Genomic DNA, 16993 nt, shown 5'->3' with positions numbered 1-16993 from the left:
GAGGGTCTTGGAAGGGGTCATCATTAATCCTACTTCAGAAGTTATATTCCAGGAAGGGATTCTTTATCTGCTCCAATTTACATTTTTTTAAATAATGAATACTTCACTAGTATAGGTCCCTGCTCCTGTCTGATCTGATCTCAATGTTAATGTATATTCTGACAGAGCGCTCGCTCTGAATCAGGGCCGTCCCTCTTGTTTTTCAGAGCGGCCTCCTGGCCGCTCGCATAGCTGTGGGTGACCACCCACAGCTATAGCGAGCGGCCAGGACGATGGTTGCGATGGTGAAGACCATTGCGACCATCGGGCTTGCGACGAGACCCTTGTGGTAGGGTCTCGTTGCCGCAAGCCCTAGAGTGCTTTCGGCTCACAAGTGATGTCAGTGGGAGTGCTTTCGGCTCTGTTGGAGCCGAAAGCACTCTTGGGCTTGCGGCAATGAGACCCTACCACAAGGGTCTTGTCGCAAGCCCGATGGTTGCGATGGTCTTGACCATCGCGACCATCATCATGGCCGCTCGCTATAGCTGTGGGTGGTCACCCACAGCTATGCGAGCGGCCAGTAGGCCGTTCTGAAAAACTAGAGGGCTGGCCCTGATTCAGAGCGAGTGCTCTGTCAGAGCGTCCGACTCTGAATCAGGCCCTCAGTCCGTAATCTTAGTTGTGTACGCTGCTGAATCAGGCCCTATGTACTGAATTATGTGTAAACATTGCTCTATTGATTCCTTAACTTGTATCCGTTTACTTTAATAGAAACTTTAATTGAATTAAATAATTATACAAGTGATCACATATTATACATTTGTCAAGCCACATTAAAATCTGTATTTGAGATGGGATATTACAGAATATATATCTTCATGGTATATTGCAAGAATATCTTCTATTTTCCTTAGAGAATATTCATGGTTGTATCTGTGTAAGTCAGGCTCCGGTACTAAACGCCGTGTCCTATTCCCAGCCACACTCCTGATACGTCTCCCCTCTGACATGAGATGAATGGAGGACAGCTGCTGGAGATCTATATTTGTCCTCCTTCTCACTGCTGGGGAATTAGTATTTCTGGACACACTCGAAAATGTCTAAAATTACTCTGGTGCTTTTATGCTTCTCTCCCAGAAGCTGAGCCTAGAGACTCCTATATGTGGTTGCCTTACACAGGGATAGGAACCTAAATTACCAGGTAATTGTGTGCTTGACTGTTTTATCTGTGTATAAAATGTAATAGCTTCACACAGTTGTTGTAATGTATTTTTGTATCATAAAAGCACATACTCTGCAGTATGGGACTTAAGATCCAAATAAAGCACGTCTAATAATCTTTCTAAAGTTTTTTGGGGAAAACTTTGCACTCTAATTGCTGTTGAACTGCAATTGCCAGCTTGTTGCAGCTTGCAGATAGATGACTGACAGTGAGAGGCTGCTCACTCTGACTCGATTGCTTCCATTGTTACATGTCACATACTGTATAATACAGTGTTGTTTATATTTTCACGTAGCTTGCCACAGGCATTAGAGTTGAGACCTTTGTGATATTTTTGAATACATTTTGGATAAAGGACATGGAAGAGGGTTAGGTAAGAAGAGCATGTTGTTTATGCCAGGTTTACTTAGCTCAGGGCTGCAAGGGGTCTAGAAAGCCTTCTGGAAGTGGAGTGCCTTAGGGGCCTACTTACCAAAGGTGGACGGGTCAGTTATACATGCAGGAACAGTAATTTCTGCGTGTCTTCAGTAATAGACCAATTCACCATTGCCACAGCACAGTAGATACAGTATATGGATGTCTCCTATGTACAGCACAATCCCGATGTGCTACATGTCCCAATGCAAGACTGTGGGGACAACTATTCATCAACCTCCATGTGAAGTGACCCCCTGTAACAAGATGCAGAAATAAAGATTGCTCTGTTCATAATGTTTCAGTGATATTATTTTACCTTCATCAGGGATAATAATCCGCACAAACAAACTCGTCCAAGTACACCAAAGACCCATCAGAACTTGAGTCCGCTTGCATTGATCAGTCATCTGTGAGGTCGTCTTGTCGGGGACTAATGACCAACCTGATGTTTGACATTTTGCTTTACTAGCACATGGAGTAGGTACAGAATTATTGGTCATATCCTGCCCCTTTTTGGGAGGCAGTGACAGATCCAAATGACTACTTTAATTTGGTTTAGATATTTGATACCTAGGGGTCTCAAGAGGTTCTTGAGACTTCATTGTTATCTTTAGTGACTAGATTCACCTTGTCTATAAGCTTACATTGCTTCTAATGTGGGTAATTTATTCACACATGCATTTCTTTTAATCTGTTGTGTTATTCTATGTGATGTACAGGTCTTTTGGTGACATTGATTACATCATCAGTAAGCGCTACCAATAGTGTGGACTTTGCATTGGTGCGAGATTGGTGTCTTTGGAAATAGTACTGGAAATCACTGCTCAGTGCCAAGCAACAAATGGACTCAGGTGGTGATGGGTCTCAGGTGTATTTAGGTGAATTTGATTTTGCACTTTATAATCCCTGATAAAAGTGAACGAACATATCAATAAAACGATGGAATAGAGGAGTTTCTTTGTAATTTTTTGCTATATCCCTGAGTGACGCCAATTCCTGCATCCTGTTATTGGGGGTCATCCCAAATATTTTGTTACACTGAACAGATAACTGGTTTAATGTGTGGACTATGTCCACTTATTTAAACTATCAGGTTTATTATTGTGTGATTGATTACCAGGTAATTATAAAATAAACAGAAAACAACATATTAAATGAATTTTCTTTCTTTTTCATTACATATTTTTTGACAATGAAATATCACTCTGCACATAACTATTGATGAAGTCAGTAATGGAGACTGATAAAATGGAGGAATTTGAAGTTGACAGACCAGAGGAGGGTGATTCATCTATAGGTATAGCAGCAGAAGAGCTCCAATCTATAAAAGAGGACAATGAACCAGAGCAGGAGGGCTTGACTTTTTATCACACTGACTTGTACGATTCAAAGGGAAGATTAGCAATCTTCCCTGAAATATTAAAGGAGGAACAAGCAGAGGAACAACAGGAAACGGCCAATAAAACACGAGGTCCTGGTTCCGAACAGGTACTCTCAGATTTACAAAAAGAAGTTGATGAACTGACAAAGGCATATGGATTATCTGAAGATAAGGATTCAGAGGAGTTTCCATTTTTAACAACACAACCATTGCAACACACCACTAGAAATCAGAAGGATCCAGACACAACGAAAACCTTCCAATTTCCAAAACAAGATAAAGTAAGTGAATCTATGAGGCAGAACGATTCTGAAAGTGACAAACAGCTTCACCTCCAAGATGCTGAACCCAAACTAAAAAGTGGTCCTGCAATTGAAGCTGGTCATTCTGAGCATACAGACAAACAACCTCAGAATGACAGAGAACAGAAAGTCCAACATCCCAGACAATCAGGTGGACATTGTAAAGATCTAGAAGAAAATCCAGAGCAGGAAAACAAACACCTAGAACAAGGTGAAAGTCATGTACATAAAGATAAATGTACAGAACACACAGAGGGTCAAGAAGAAAACAGAGGACAACTTGATACCATTGGAGATGCAAGTGCAAATGCTAGTAAAACAGAAGCTATAGAAGAGTCACACATAGATTCTAATAATCAGGGAAATGATGATTTAGAGGAAGTACCAGATATTTTCTGTCTTTCATGCAAAACTCCTATCAGAGCCTTTGAAAAGCAGTTTGACCTACACAAAGATCATGACGTCAAACAACTTACTGCTGCTGTAGAAGATATCAAGGTAGGATTACAAATTCTAATAATAATAATAATAAAAATAATAATAATGTAATAATACTCCAGTTATAATTTTCTGCTGAATTCTTGGCATTGCATGTGGGCAGAGGAGTAGTGTGGAACAATGGCTTCTGGAGAAAGCGCATGTCATAGCGCCCCCTCCCTGTACTGAACTGTCTTAGTGAGGTTTGGCCAGCCTGCGGGGGAATACTAAAGTGAAGAGAAAAACAGCAGTGGCAGTACCAGGCTGCACATTGAGGTCCCATTGGAGGAATAGAATGCTTTGGTGATGCACTCTCTCACATTAATGGGTAGCTCCTTAGGCACTGCTTCATTTATGTATAGCACTTATGCCTTTTATCTCCTTTGAATCATTGTTATTAGTCAATAGAGGAGATTGTATTATATATTCTAATCATTTAACTTAAATTGACAGAATACATGTGCTAGAGTGAAATTCCACAGGGTGCACAGCTTATTACTGCAATTACGTCCCTGAGCACCTTTCACTGGAGTGGGAACACCTATGGGAAGCTTCCTTCTCAGCTATGCTCCTACTTCGCAAATATACATTACACCTATATTAATGTGAGTACTATTAATCATGTCCTGGTCTGTCTACCACCATTATTATTATTTCAGGTCGCCTAATATTTTTTAAAAGTCCTTTCAAATAACACTTTGTGGTCATGTCTGGGATCACCTCATTACTTTAAATAGCAAAGCAGTGACTTTTTTAAACTCATACCTTATAATTGAAGTTTAGGTTTTTACCTCAGATGTGTCGCTTTTAAGTCCATTGAAGTCCATGAATGTGAGGAGAGATAGAGGGAGGGGATCAAAGAGGAGACGGGAGAGGAAAGTGCCAATCGGAGAGGGGAGGTGACAGAGGCCAATAAGAAAGGAGAGTGGAAGGGCAAAGCCAATCAGAGAAGGCCAGTGACAGAAGCCAATAAGAAAAGGAGAGGAGAGGGGTGGTGACAGAAGCCAATAAGAAAAGGAGAGGAGAGAGGTGGTGACAGGATCCAATAAGAAAGGAGAAGGGAGGGGCAAAGAGCAGATCAGAGAGGGATAGTGACAGAAGCCAATAAGAAAAGGAGAGGAGAGGGGTGGTGACAGAAGCCAGTAAGAAAGGAGTGGACAGGGGCAAATAGCCTATTACAGGGTAGAGAAGGGAGGGAATTAAAGAGGTGAGAAGTGAATGTAATCAATCTGACAGGAAAGGGGAGGCGACAGAAGATGATCACAGAGGAGGGAGGGTTGGAGGGAGGTAATCTGTGCAGCTTGAGGGAGCATGAAATGGAGAGTCAGATCTCAAGTCCGTAACTTATTTAGGATATAGAGAAAACAAACTGAGATAAAACTAACAGGCGCCTGTCATACTGTACTGTGCAGGGCCCCATAAATTCGGGAACCCTGGATGGCACCATCTGTCCATTTTGGCGCCCGGAGCTCATGCTCCACTGGAACCACCCTCACTACTCCCGTGCATGTGGGCACAATATGAGATGCACAAATATGCTCCTTGGCCATGTGCAGCAAGGAATGTCCTGATTAGTTCGCCTATCTCGTCCTATCAGGAGATACAGACCACCTTGTCATGTAAATTCCTCCTTTACTTTGTACAAAGTAGCTGCATGATTACACAAAATGTAATTTGCGTTGTGGGTCTTTTTTATTGGCACTTTGTAAATGAAAAAAATTTTATGTCATTTTTTGTAAATGCCTCTCTGAGCCTTTGTGACATTAATCTTTACAGTATACAGAGAATACATTTACTGTCCTTCAATTTGCATCATAGGAAGAAATACACAAAAACATGTCCAAGCTGGAGGAGCAGGTTGCACAGATGGACAATTTTGCAAGTCACCTGGAAGAGATATTCATCACAGTAGAGGTACAGTAATAGCCCCCATACACCAGAGACATATTGCCGTGTTCCTGCGATCCAGAAATGGTGGGTTGCAGGACCGGTGAAATCCAGCATGTTGGATTTCACTGATTTGCTGATCGCAATCAAAATATGATCATGATTTGCAAATCTCTGAAATTTAACATGTATAATTTCACCAATCCTCGACGGATCGCAGAACATCGATGGCGTTTCCCATCACATCGCAGGATCCGGCAATCCGAGAGATAGTGTATGGGGGCCTTAAGTCTTATGAGCAGAGTTAGCTAAACTGGTAAACTTATTGCATTTTCTAACTCCTAGGAGAATTTTGGGAGACAAGAGCAGAACTTTGAGATGCATTACACAGAAGTGATGGACACAATCGCATCTAAGCATGAAGAAAAACTACAGGCTCTCGGAGAGGAAAAGAAACTGAAACTGGAGTCATTGTTTGGGCAATTAGTTGATTGTGGGAAAAGTCTTGACATCTCTAAAGAATTGATGGAGAAAATACAGGAGTTATTTAAAGGCAAGGACAAAGTGAAATTTGTGAAAGTAAGTGCATTACATACTGCACGTTTGTGTGCTTTGCTGTCTTGTAACAAGTCTACACCCTAGTTTTAGTGCCTTTGATGTTTAAAAGGTTTTTTTTTTTTTAAGTAAATACAAAATGCACTTTTTTTTATGGGTTGTCAGTTACTGGATATTTCATCTCATTAATGTTTCCCTATGTAGTACATAGGGCCTGATTCAGGGGTGGATGCACTAGTGATCCGTTCTGCGTCTTTGGTAGCAGCAGATATTAGAAGGTATGTAAATCATCCAGTCATCGTCTTTTGAATTGAGACGCCCACCTGGCTTCAGCACACCTCACAAATAGAGCTGCCCCCCCCCCCCCCCCATTTTGTGAAACGAGTTGCCACCTCTGCTGACTGTCAGTCAGCCGACGACACATGACCAGATCTGCACATGCACAGATCAAAAACCATCGGCCGGTCGCGGCCAATATCGCCAGTGCATCCGGGTATGAATCAGACCGATAGTCCTTATAAGGCTATTTAGCTCTATGGAATAGATTAGGAGGACATAATAGACGAGATTTCTGTAAAGTAACAAGGGCCCCCACAATAGAGTACTTGCTACATAAGGATCAGGACTTAACAGTTGGGGGTCAATTCATTTAGGAGCGAGTAGGGTCTTGCAAGCCATTTTCACAGCAAATTCGCAAAGCGAACTTAGGCCCTCATTCAGAGCAGTACGCTCTGAGCAGAGCGCACGCTCTGAATGAAGGCCGCCCTCCATGAAAATGGAGCGTCCTCCTGGACGCTCGTATAGCTGTGGGTCACCACCCACAGCCTATACGAGCGTGCATTGTGATGGCCGCGATGGTCGTGACCATCGCGACCATCGAAACTGCGAGCCGGAGCCTGCGGTTGAGGTTTTCAACCGCAAGCTCCGGAGTGATTTTGGCTCTATCAGAGCCAAAATCATTCCCACTGACATCACTAGTGATGTCAGTGGGCCGGCTTCTGACGGGAGGCGTTCCCGTGGGAACGCCCCCGTCAGGGAGGCACGCCCACCAAAGGGGGCATGCTGTCAATCAACATCGACAGCACGCCCCCTTTGATCAGACACAACAAGCGAAGGACTTTCCTTCGCTCGTCGCGTCTGGCGCATGCGCACGACGGAGCTCCCTCCGTCGTGCACATGCTCAGTGCATAACATCGACCCACTTGCGGGCGGACAGCCGCTCGCGAGTGGGTCTGAATCAGGCCCTTAATTTGCAATTAAATTCTAAACTCTCATTGCCTTTACTCAGCAAGTCCAAGTTTTTTTGTGCGCATTCCCGAGCAGGTGAAAAGACAGGGAAAATCTTTATTTTAAGGTCGCGATTGTGTCTTTGTACGTAGCGGCTATGCAAAAATATGCAAATAATGCAGCCACCGGGATTTGTATTGAGATGCTCATTGCTTGTTTAGCAGGATGCAACCATCAGACGCACATTGGCTGAGGCTTAAAGGTACAATTGCGCCATGTGCTGACCCTGCCCCCTGAGCTCGCAACACCACACAGAGTGGGCGCGACCTGCACCTCCGGCAAGCGCAACACTGACCAGGCAATCTCAGGACGCCTGATCGGCTGCATACTGTGCATGGTCCCATCTGGTCAGCGGGTGCTGCAGCAGCAATCCTGGCTGCTGCTAGCTAGGAGCAAGGGGCGTGAGGAGGTGACTGTGCCGCCCACAGAGCCTCTGAGCTCTATGTGTCGGCATCGGTCGCCCGTAGCTTATCATGGCCCTGCACATCGGTCAATCGGTCAATAACCAATTGAACTAAGACGCCGGAGTCTTAACTGTATAAGGTGCAGCAGTTACAGGCTGTGACATGCCACCAAAACAGTCGCGATACGACTTTGTTTGCGTTGCCACGACCACGTTAATACCCACACACGGTCCTTGACTGTCAATCGCTTTGCTAATAAATCCTTTCTGCAATCTCTGTCGCAAAGCCATCGCGGTTCATGCGAAGTGCGACTCCAATGCATGCGCAGTAGAAAAAACATTGTCCATTTGCAAAAACATTGGCATTGTGTCCATCGCTGAATCAGGCCCACAGTGTTAAACCTCTGGCACACTCTTCCCAATGAATAATCATGCACTAAATAGTAAAATTTGGCCAATAAAGACAGTTTTCAGGTTAATTTATCTAAAAAGGCTCAATAATGGGTTAAATGATGTGGGACATATACGTGGAGGTGTAAATTATGTAGGACAGGTACGTGGAGGTGTAATTGATATGGGACAGGTATGGTGAGGTAAAAATGATGTAGGAGAGGTATGTGAAGGTGTAAATGATGTGGGACAGGTACTGTATGTGGAGATGTAAATGATGTGGGACAGGTATATGGAGGTGTAAATTATGTAGGATAGGTATGTGGAGGTGTAAATGATGTGGGACAGGTATGTAGTAGTGTAAATGATGTGGGACAGGTATGTGGAGGTGTAAATGATGTAGGACAGGTATGTGGAGGTGTAATTGATGTGGGACAGGTATGTGGAGGTGTAAATGATGTGGGACAGGTATGTGGAGGTGTAAAATATGTGGAACTGGTACTTGGAGGTGTAAATGATGTGGACAGGTATGTGGAGGTGTAAAGGATGTGGGAAAGGTATGTGGAGGTGTATATGATGTGGGACAGGTGTGTGGAGGTGTAAATGATGTGGGACAGGTATGTGGAGGTGTAAATGATGTGGGATAAGAATGTGGAGGTGTAAATGATGTGGGACAGGTATGTGGAGGTGTAAATAATGTGGGACAGGTATGTGGAGGAATACATGATGTGGGACAGGTATGTAGTAGTGTAAAAGATGTGGGACAGGTATGTGGAGGTATAAATGATGTGGGACAGGTATGTGGAGGTGTAATTGATGTGGGGCAGGTATGTGGAGGTGTAAATGATGTGGGACAGGTATGTAATAGTATAAATGATGTGGGACAGGGATGTGGAGGTGTAAATGATGTGGGAAAGGTATGTGGAGATGTAAAATATGTGAAACTGGTATTTGGAGGTGTAAATTATATGGAGCAGGTATGTGGAGGTGTAAATGATATGGGATAGGTATGTGGAAGTGTAAATGATGTGGTACAGGTATGTGGAGGTGTAAATGATGTGAGAGGTATTTGGAGATGTAAATGATGTGGGACAGATATGTGGAGGTGTAAATGATGTGGGATAAGAATGTGGAGGTGTAAATGATTTGGGACAGGTATGTGGAGGTGTAAATGATATGGGATAGGTGTGTGGAGGTGTAAATTATATGGAACAGGTATGTGGAGGTGTAAATGATATGGGATAGGTATGTGGAGGTGTAATTGATGTGGGACAGGTATGTGGAGGTGTAAATGATGTGAGATAGGTATGTGGAGATGTAAACGAAGTGGGACAGATTTGTGGAGGTGTAAATTATTTGGAACAAGTATGTGGAGGTTTAATTGATGAGGGCCAGGTATGTGAATGTGTAAATGATGTGGGACAGGTATGTGGAGGTGTAAATGATGTAGGATAGGTATGTGGTGGTGTAAATGATGTGGGACAAGTATATGGAGGGGTATATGGTGTGGGACAGTTATGAGTAGGTGTAAATGATATAGCACAGGTGTGTGGAGGTGTGAATGATGTGGGACAGGTACGTGGAGGTGTAAATTATGTGGGATAAAAATGTGGAGGTGTAAATGATGTAGGCCAGGTATGTGGAGGTGTAAAAAACGTGGGACAGGTATGTGGAGGAATAAATAATGTGGGACAGGTATGTGGAGGTGTAATTCATGTGGGACAGGTATGTGGAGGTGTAAATGATGTGGGACAGGAATGTAGTAGTGTAAATGATGTGGGACAGGTATGTGGAGGTGTAAATGATGTAGGAAAGGTATGTGGAGGTGTAAAATATGTGGAACTGGTATTTGGAGGTGTAAATGATGTGGGACAGGTATGTGGAGGTGTAAAGGATGTGGGAAAGGTATGTGGAGGTGTAAATGATGTGGGACAGGTATGTGGAGGTGTAAATGATGTAGGACAGGTGTGTGGAGGTGTAAATGATGTGGGACAGGTATGTGGAGGTGTAAATGATGTGGGATAAGAATGTGGAGGTGTAAATGATGTGGGAGAGATATATGCAGGTTTAAATAACGTGGGACAGGTATGTGGAGGAATAAATGAAGTGGGACAGTTAAGTAGTAGTGTAAATGATGTGAGACAGGTATGTGGAGGTGTAAATGATGTGGGACAGGTATGTGGAGGTGTCATTGATGTGGGACAGGTATGTGGAGGTGTAAATGATGTGGGACAGGTATGTAGTAGTGTAAAAGATGTGGGACAGGTATGTGGAGGTGTAAATGATGTAGGAAAGGTATGTGGAGATGTAAAATATGTGGAACTGGTATTTGGAGGTGTAAATTATGTGGGACAGATACGTGGAGGTGCAATTGGTGTAGGATAGGTATGTGAAGGTGTAAATTACATGGAACAGGTATTTGGAGGTGTAAATGATATGGGATAGGTATGTGGAGGTGTAAATTATATGGAACAGGTATGTGGAGGTGTAAACGATATGGGATAGGTATGTGGAGGGGTAAATTATGTGGGACAGGTATGTGGAGGTGTAAATTATGTGAGATAGGTATGTGGAGATGTAAACGATGTGGGACAGGTATGTGAAGGTGTAAATTATTTGGAACAAGTATGTGGAGGTATAATTGATGTGGGCCAGGTATGTGAAGGTGTAAATGATGTGGGACAGGTATGTGGTGGTGTAAATGATGTGGAACTGGTATGTGGAGGTGTAAATGATGTGGGACAGGTATGTGCAGGTGTAAATGATGTGGGAAAGATATGTGGCGGTGTAAATGATGTGGGACAGGTATGTTGAGGTGTAAATGATGTGGGACAGGTATGTGGAGGTGTAATTGGTGTAGGATAGGTATGTGGAAGTGTAAATGATGTGGGACAGGTATGTGAAGGTTTAAATGATGTGGGACAGGTATGTGGAGGTGTAAATGATGTGGGATAAGAATCTGGAGGTGTAAATGATGTGGGACAGGTATGTGGAGGTGGAAATAACGTGGGACAGGTATGTGGAGGAATACATGATGTGGGACAGGTATGTAGTAGTGTAAATGATGTGGGACAGGTATGTGGGGGTTTAATTGATGTGGGACAGGTATGTGGAGGTGGAAATGATGTGGGACAGGTAAGTAATAGTATAAATGATGTGGGACAGGTATGTGGAGGTGTAAATGATATGGGATAGGTATGTGGAAGTGTAAATGATGTGGCACAGGTATGTGGAGGTGTACATGATGTGAGATAGGTATGTGGAGATGTAAACGATGTGGGACAGATATGCGGAGGTGCAAATGATGTGTTGCAGGTATGGTGAGGTATAAATGATGTAGGACAGGTATGTGAAGGTGTAAATGATGTGGGACAGGTATGTGGAGGTGTAAATGATTTAGCACTGGTATGTGGAGGTGTAAATGGTGTGGGACAGTTATGTGTAGGTGTAAATGATGTAGGACAGGTGTGTTGATGTGTAAATGCTGTGGTGGAATGAATGATGTGGGACAGGTATGTAATAGTGTAAATGATGTGGGCCAGGTATGTGGAGGTGCAAATGATGTCGGACAGGTATGTGGAGGTGTAATTGATGTGGGACAGGTATGTGGAGGTGTAAATGATGTGGGAAAGGTATGTGGAGGTGTAAAATATGTGGAACTGGTATTTGGAGGTGTAAATGATGTGGGACAGGTGTGTGGAGGTGTAATTGATGTGGGACAGGTATGTGGAGGTGTAAATGATGTGGGAAAGGTATGTGGAGATGTAAAATATGTGGAACTGGTATTTGGAGGTGTAAATGATGTAGTACAGGTATATGGAGGTGTAATTGGTGTAGGATAGGTGTGTGGAGGTGTAAATTATATGGAACAGGTATGTGGAGGTGTAAATGATATGGGATAGGTATGTGGAGGTATAAATGATGTGTGGCAGGTATGGTGAGGTATACATATTGTAGGACAGGTATATGAAGGTGTAAATGATGTGGGACAGGTATGTGGAGGTGTAAATGATGTAGGATAGGTATGTGGAGGTGTAAATGATGTGGGACAGTTATGTTTAGGTGTAAATGATGTAGGACAGGTGTTTTGAGGTGTAAATGCTGTGGGACAGATATGTGGAGGAATAAATAATGTGGGACAAGTATGTGGAGGGGTAAATGATGTGGGACAGGAATGTGGAGGTGTAAATGATGTAGGACTGGTGTGTGGAGGTGTGAATGATGTGGGACAGGTATGTGGAGGTGTAAATGATGTGGGATAAGAATGTGGAGGTGTAAATGATGTGGGCCAGGTATGTGGTGGAATAAATTATGTGGTACAGGTATGTAGTAGTGTTGATGATGTGGGCCAGGTATGTGGAGGTGTAAATGATGTGGGACAGGTATGTGGATGTGTAATTGATGTGGGACAGGTATGTGGAGGTGTATATGATGTGGGACAGGTATGTAGTAGTGTAAATGATGTGGGACAGGTATGTGGAGGTGTAAATGATGTGGCAAAGGTATATGGAGGTGTAAAATATGTGGAACTGGTATTTGGAGGTGTAAATGATGTGGGACAGGTATGTGGAGGTGTAAAGGATGTGGGAAAGGTATGTGGAGGTGTGAATGATGTGGGACAGGTATGTGGAGGTGTAAATGATGTAGGACAGGTGTGTGGAGTTGTAAATGATGTGGGACAGGTATGTGGAGGTGTCAGTGATGTGGGATAAGAATGTGGAGGTGTAAATGATGTGGGACAGGTATATGGAGGTTTAAATAATGTGGGACAGGTATGTGGAGGAATAAATGATGTCGGACAGGTATGTAGTAGTGTAAATGATGTGGGACAGGTATGTGGAGGTGTAAATGATGTCGGACAGGTATGTGGAGGTGTAATTGATGTGGGACAGATATGTGTAGGTGTAAATGATGTGGGACAGGTATGTAGTAGTGTAAATGATGTTGGACAGGTATGTGGATGTGTAAGTGATGTAGGAAAGGTATTTTTAGATGTAAAATATGTGGAACTGGTTTTTGGAGGTGTAAATTATGTGGGACAGATATGTGGAGGTGTAAATGATATTTGATAGGTATGTGGAGGTGTAAATTATATGGAACAGGTATGTGGAGGTGTAAATGATATGGGATAGGTATGTGGAGGTGTAAATGATATGGGACAGGTATGTGGAGGTGTAAATTATGTGAGATAGGTATGTGGAGATGTAAACGATGTGGGACAGATATGTGGAGGTGTAAATTATTTGGAACAAGTATGTGGAGGTGTAATTGATGTGGGCCAGGTATGTGAAGGTGTAAATGATGTGGGACAGGTATGTGGAGGTGTAAATAATGTGGAACTGGTATGTGGAGGTGTAAATGATGTGAGACAGGTATGTGCAGGTGTAAATGATGTGGGAAAGTTATGTGGCGGTGTAAATGATATGGGACAGGTATGCTGAGGTGTAAATGATGTGGGACAGGTATGTGGAGGTGTAATTGGAGTAGGATAGGTATGTGGAAGTGTAAATGATGTGGGACAGGTATGTGGAGGTTTAAATGATGTGGGACAGGTACATAGATGTGTAAATGATGTGGGACAGGTATGTGGAGGTGTAAATGATGTAGAACAGGTATGTGGAGGTGTAAATGATTTAGGACAGGTATGTGAAGGTGTAAATGATGTAGGACGGGTATGTGGAGGTGTAAATGATGTGGGACAGGTATGGTGAGGTGTAAATGATGTTGGACAGGTATTTGGAGGTGTAAATTATGTGGGTCATGTATGTGGAGGTGTAATTGATGTAGGATAGGTATGTGGTGGTGTAAATAATGTGGGCAGGTATGGTGAGGTGTAAATGATGTTGGACAAGTATGTGGAGGTGTAAATGATGTGGGCCAGGTATGTGGAGGTGTAAATGATGTAGGATTGGTATATGTTGGTGTAACTGATGTGGAACAGGTATGTGGAGGAGTAAATGATGTGGGACAGGTATGAGGTGGTGTAAATCATGTGGGACAGGTATATGGATGTGTAATTGATGTGGGAGAGGTATGTGGAGATGTAAATGATGTGGGACAGGTACGTGGGGGTGTAATTGATGTGGGACAGGTATGTGAAGGTGTAAATGATGTGGGACAGGTATGTGGAGGTGTAAATGATGTGGAACTGGTATGTGGAGGTGTAAATGATGTGGGACAGGTATGTGCAGGTGTAAATTATGTGGGAAAGTTATGTGGCGGTGTAAATGATGTGGCACAGGTATGCTGAGGTTTAAATGATGTGGGACAGGTATGTGGAGGTGTAATTGGTGTAGGATAGGTATGTGGAAATGTAAATGATGTGGGACAGGTATGTGGAGGTTTAAATGATGTGGGACAGGTACATAGATGTGTAAATGATGTGGGACAGGTATGTGGAGGTGTAAATGATGTAGGACGGGTATGTGGAGGTGTAAATGATGTGGGACAGGTATGGTGAGGTGTAAATGATGTTGGACAGGTATTTGGAGGTGTAAATTATGTGGGCCATGTATGTGGAGGTGTAAATGATGTAGGATAGGTATGTGGTGGTGTAAATGATGTGGGACAGGTATGGTGAGGTGTAAATGATGTTGGACAAGTATGTGGAGGTGTAAATGATGTGGGCCAGGTATGTGGAGGTGTAAATTATGTAGGATAGGTATATGTTGGTGTAACTGATGTGGAACAGGTATGTGGAGGTGTAAATGATGTGGGACAGGTATGGTGAGGTGTAAATGATATTGGACAGGTATGTGTAGGTGTATATGATGTGGGCCAGGTATGTGGAGGTGTAAATGATGTGGGACAGGTATATGGATGTGTAATTGATGTGGGACAGGTATGTGGAGATGTAAATGATGTGGGACAGGTATGTGGGGGTGTAATTGATGTGGGACAGGTATGTGGATGTGTAATTGATGAGGGACAGGTATGTGGATGTGTAAATGATGTGGGACAGGTATGTGGGGGTGTAATTGATGTGGGACAGGTATGTGGATGTGTAATTGATGTGGGACAGGTATGTGGAGGTGTAAATGATGTGGGACAGGTGTGTGGGGGTGTAATTGATGTGAGACAGGTATGTGGAGGTGTAAATGATGTGGGACATGTGTGTGGAGGTGTAAATAATGTGGGACATGTATGTGTAGGTGTAAATGATGTGGGACAGGTATGTGGTGGTGTAAATGTGTAAATGATGTGGGACATCTATGTGGAGGTGTAAATAATGTGGGACATGTATGTGTCGGTGTAAATGATGTGGGACAGGTATCTGGTGGTGTAAATGATGTGGGACAGGTATGGTGAGGTATAAATTATGTGGGCCAGGTATGTGGAGGTGTAAATGATGTAGGATAGGTATGTGGAGGTGTAAATGATGTAGGATAGGTATGTGGAAGTGCATTGATAGGTATGTGGAAGAGTTTTAGAACTTGCAGATGAGAGTGAAAAGTGTTTTTTTTTCTAAACAGACAGAGAATCTGCGCTATTGTTATACAAGGTAGTTTTGAATAGAGACAGCCCTTGGTTGATAGTTTAATATCACTTCAAAGTGACCTTGATTATTTGTATGTTATCAACTGCTGTTGCTTAATAAATATTTTATTTGGTAACTTACAGTAAATTAATCTGGAACATTTAAATGATAATAGTTTATTTTCTCCTGTGTATGAATACGTCATATTTCTGGTTCATATTAATCATGTAATTCTTTTTGTCTCCCTTTTGCAGACTGCACTTAACACAACCAACAGGTATCAAGTTCTGATTTATTTCTGAGTATACATTAATATAGTTTAGAAATACTCGTAAAATGAAAATATTTTTTATAGTCTACCATATCTAGCATTTTTCTCCCCAGTAGAGTACTGCTGGTAGGGAGAGGGTCTATAGATCCCGCAGAAGCTCCATGCCTTACCAGGCAGAAACATTGTAGTGATATGCTAAATAAAAACATTATATCCTGATGTGCCGTACCTTGTTCTATCTATCTGTAATACATACTTGCATACTCTCCCAGAAGTTGCGAGTCTCCTGATTTTTCGGGTAGTCCCCCATACCCCCGGAAGAGTAGGAAAATCTTCCACATCCCACCCATTTCCTAGTGAAGAAGGCAGGATGAGGAGGTAATACAGAGAATCACAGATATGTATGAAGAGGCGGGGCTAAAATATTGCAAATCGTGTTAATTGGCCTCTCACCACGGATCTGCGAATCATGTCATTTTGCAGCGGCTTGGGTGGGGCCTAATGACGTGGACAGCCCGGCCTCACCCATGAAGCTGTCAGCTGCATCTCCTCTCTGGGGCTTCTCCCGGAGAGGAAATAATTAAAGTAGACCGGCATTATGCTGTAATAATTACAAGTACAGTACTAGTTCCTGGTATGGACACTTGTGACTACAGGCATGATTCTAACTCCTGAGTCCAGAATGACTGACACCTTGACAGAAATTCAGTGTGTAGATTATTTGGTGTGGTCAGGGCCATTAGGTGGGTACAGCCAGTGCTAATGTACTGGGCCCAATCCCAGAAGGTGGCCCGCAGCGTGCCGATGATCTCGCCAGTGAACTATTTCTTATTAACAGGCAGATGTCTGCCTAAGGGATGTAGTTATGTGACCAGTAGAATGCCGGCCAGGAATTTATGATAGGCGTTGTAATACCAACTTGTATCTCATAATCCTGACGCCGGA

At 43.1% G+C, this 16993-nt stretch overlaps 1 protein-coding gene across 2 annotated transcripts in view; it reads left to right on the top strand.

The window, feature by feature from the left end:
- Nucleotides 1–1102: 1102 nt before the first annotated feature.
- FSD2 (fibronectin type III and SPRY domain containing 2) overlaps nucleotides 1103–16993 on the top strand; it is a 64014-nt gene continuing 48123 nt past the window's right edge. Inside the window, exons 1-5 of one of the 2 annotated variants that reach the window (XM_088472834.1) lie at nucleotides 1103–1180; nucleotides 2846–3799; nucleotides 5597–5692; nucleotides 6011–6244; nucleotides 16032–16054. In XM_088472834.1, coding sequence (XP_088328960.1) covers nucleotides 2852–3799; nucleotides 5597–5692; nucleotides 6011–6244; nucleotides 16032–16054 — 1301 coding nt within the window. In that variant the 5' untranslated portion in view covers nucleotides 1103–1180; nucleotides 2846–2851. The remainder of the gene's footprint in view (nucleotides 1181–2845; nucleotides 3800–5596; nucleotides 5693–6010; nucleotides 6245–16031; nucleotides 16055–16993) is intronic. The other variant, XM_088472835.1, reaches the window with a different exon arrangement.

The sequence above is a fragment of the Taudactylus pleione genome, unplaced genomic scaffold (genome assembly GCF_031769625.1).
Source record: "Taudactylus pleione unplaced genomic scaffold, aTauple2 ptg000129l, whole genome shotgun sequence".
In the NCBI taxonomy this organism is placed as follows: Eukaryota; Metazoa; Chordata; class Amphibia; order Anura; family Myobatrachidae; genus Taudactylus; species Taudactylus pleione.
Note: the sequence above shows the minus strand (reverse complement) of the source record. Positions and strands in the feature narration are given on the sequence as shown.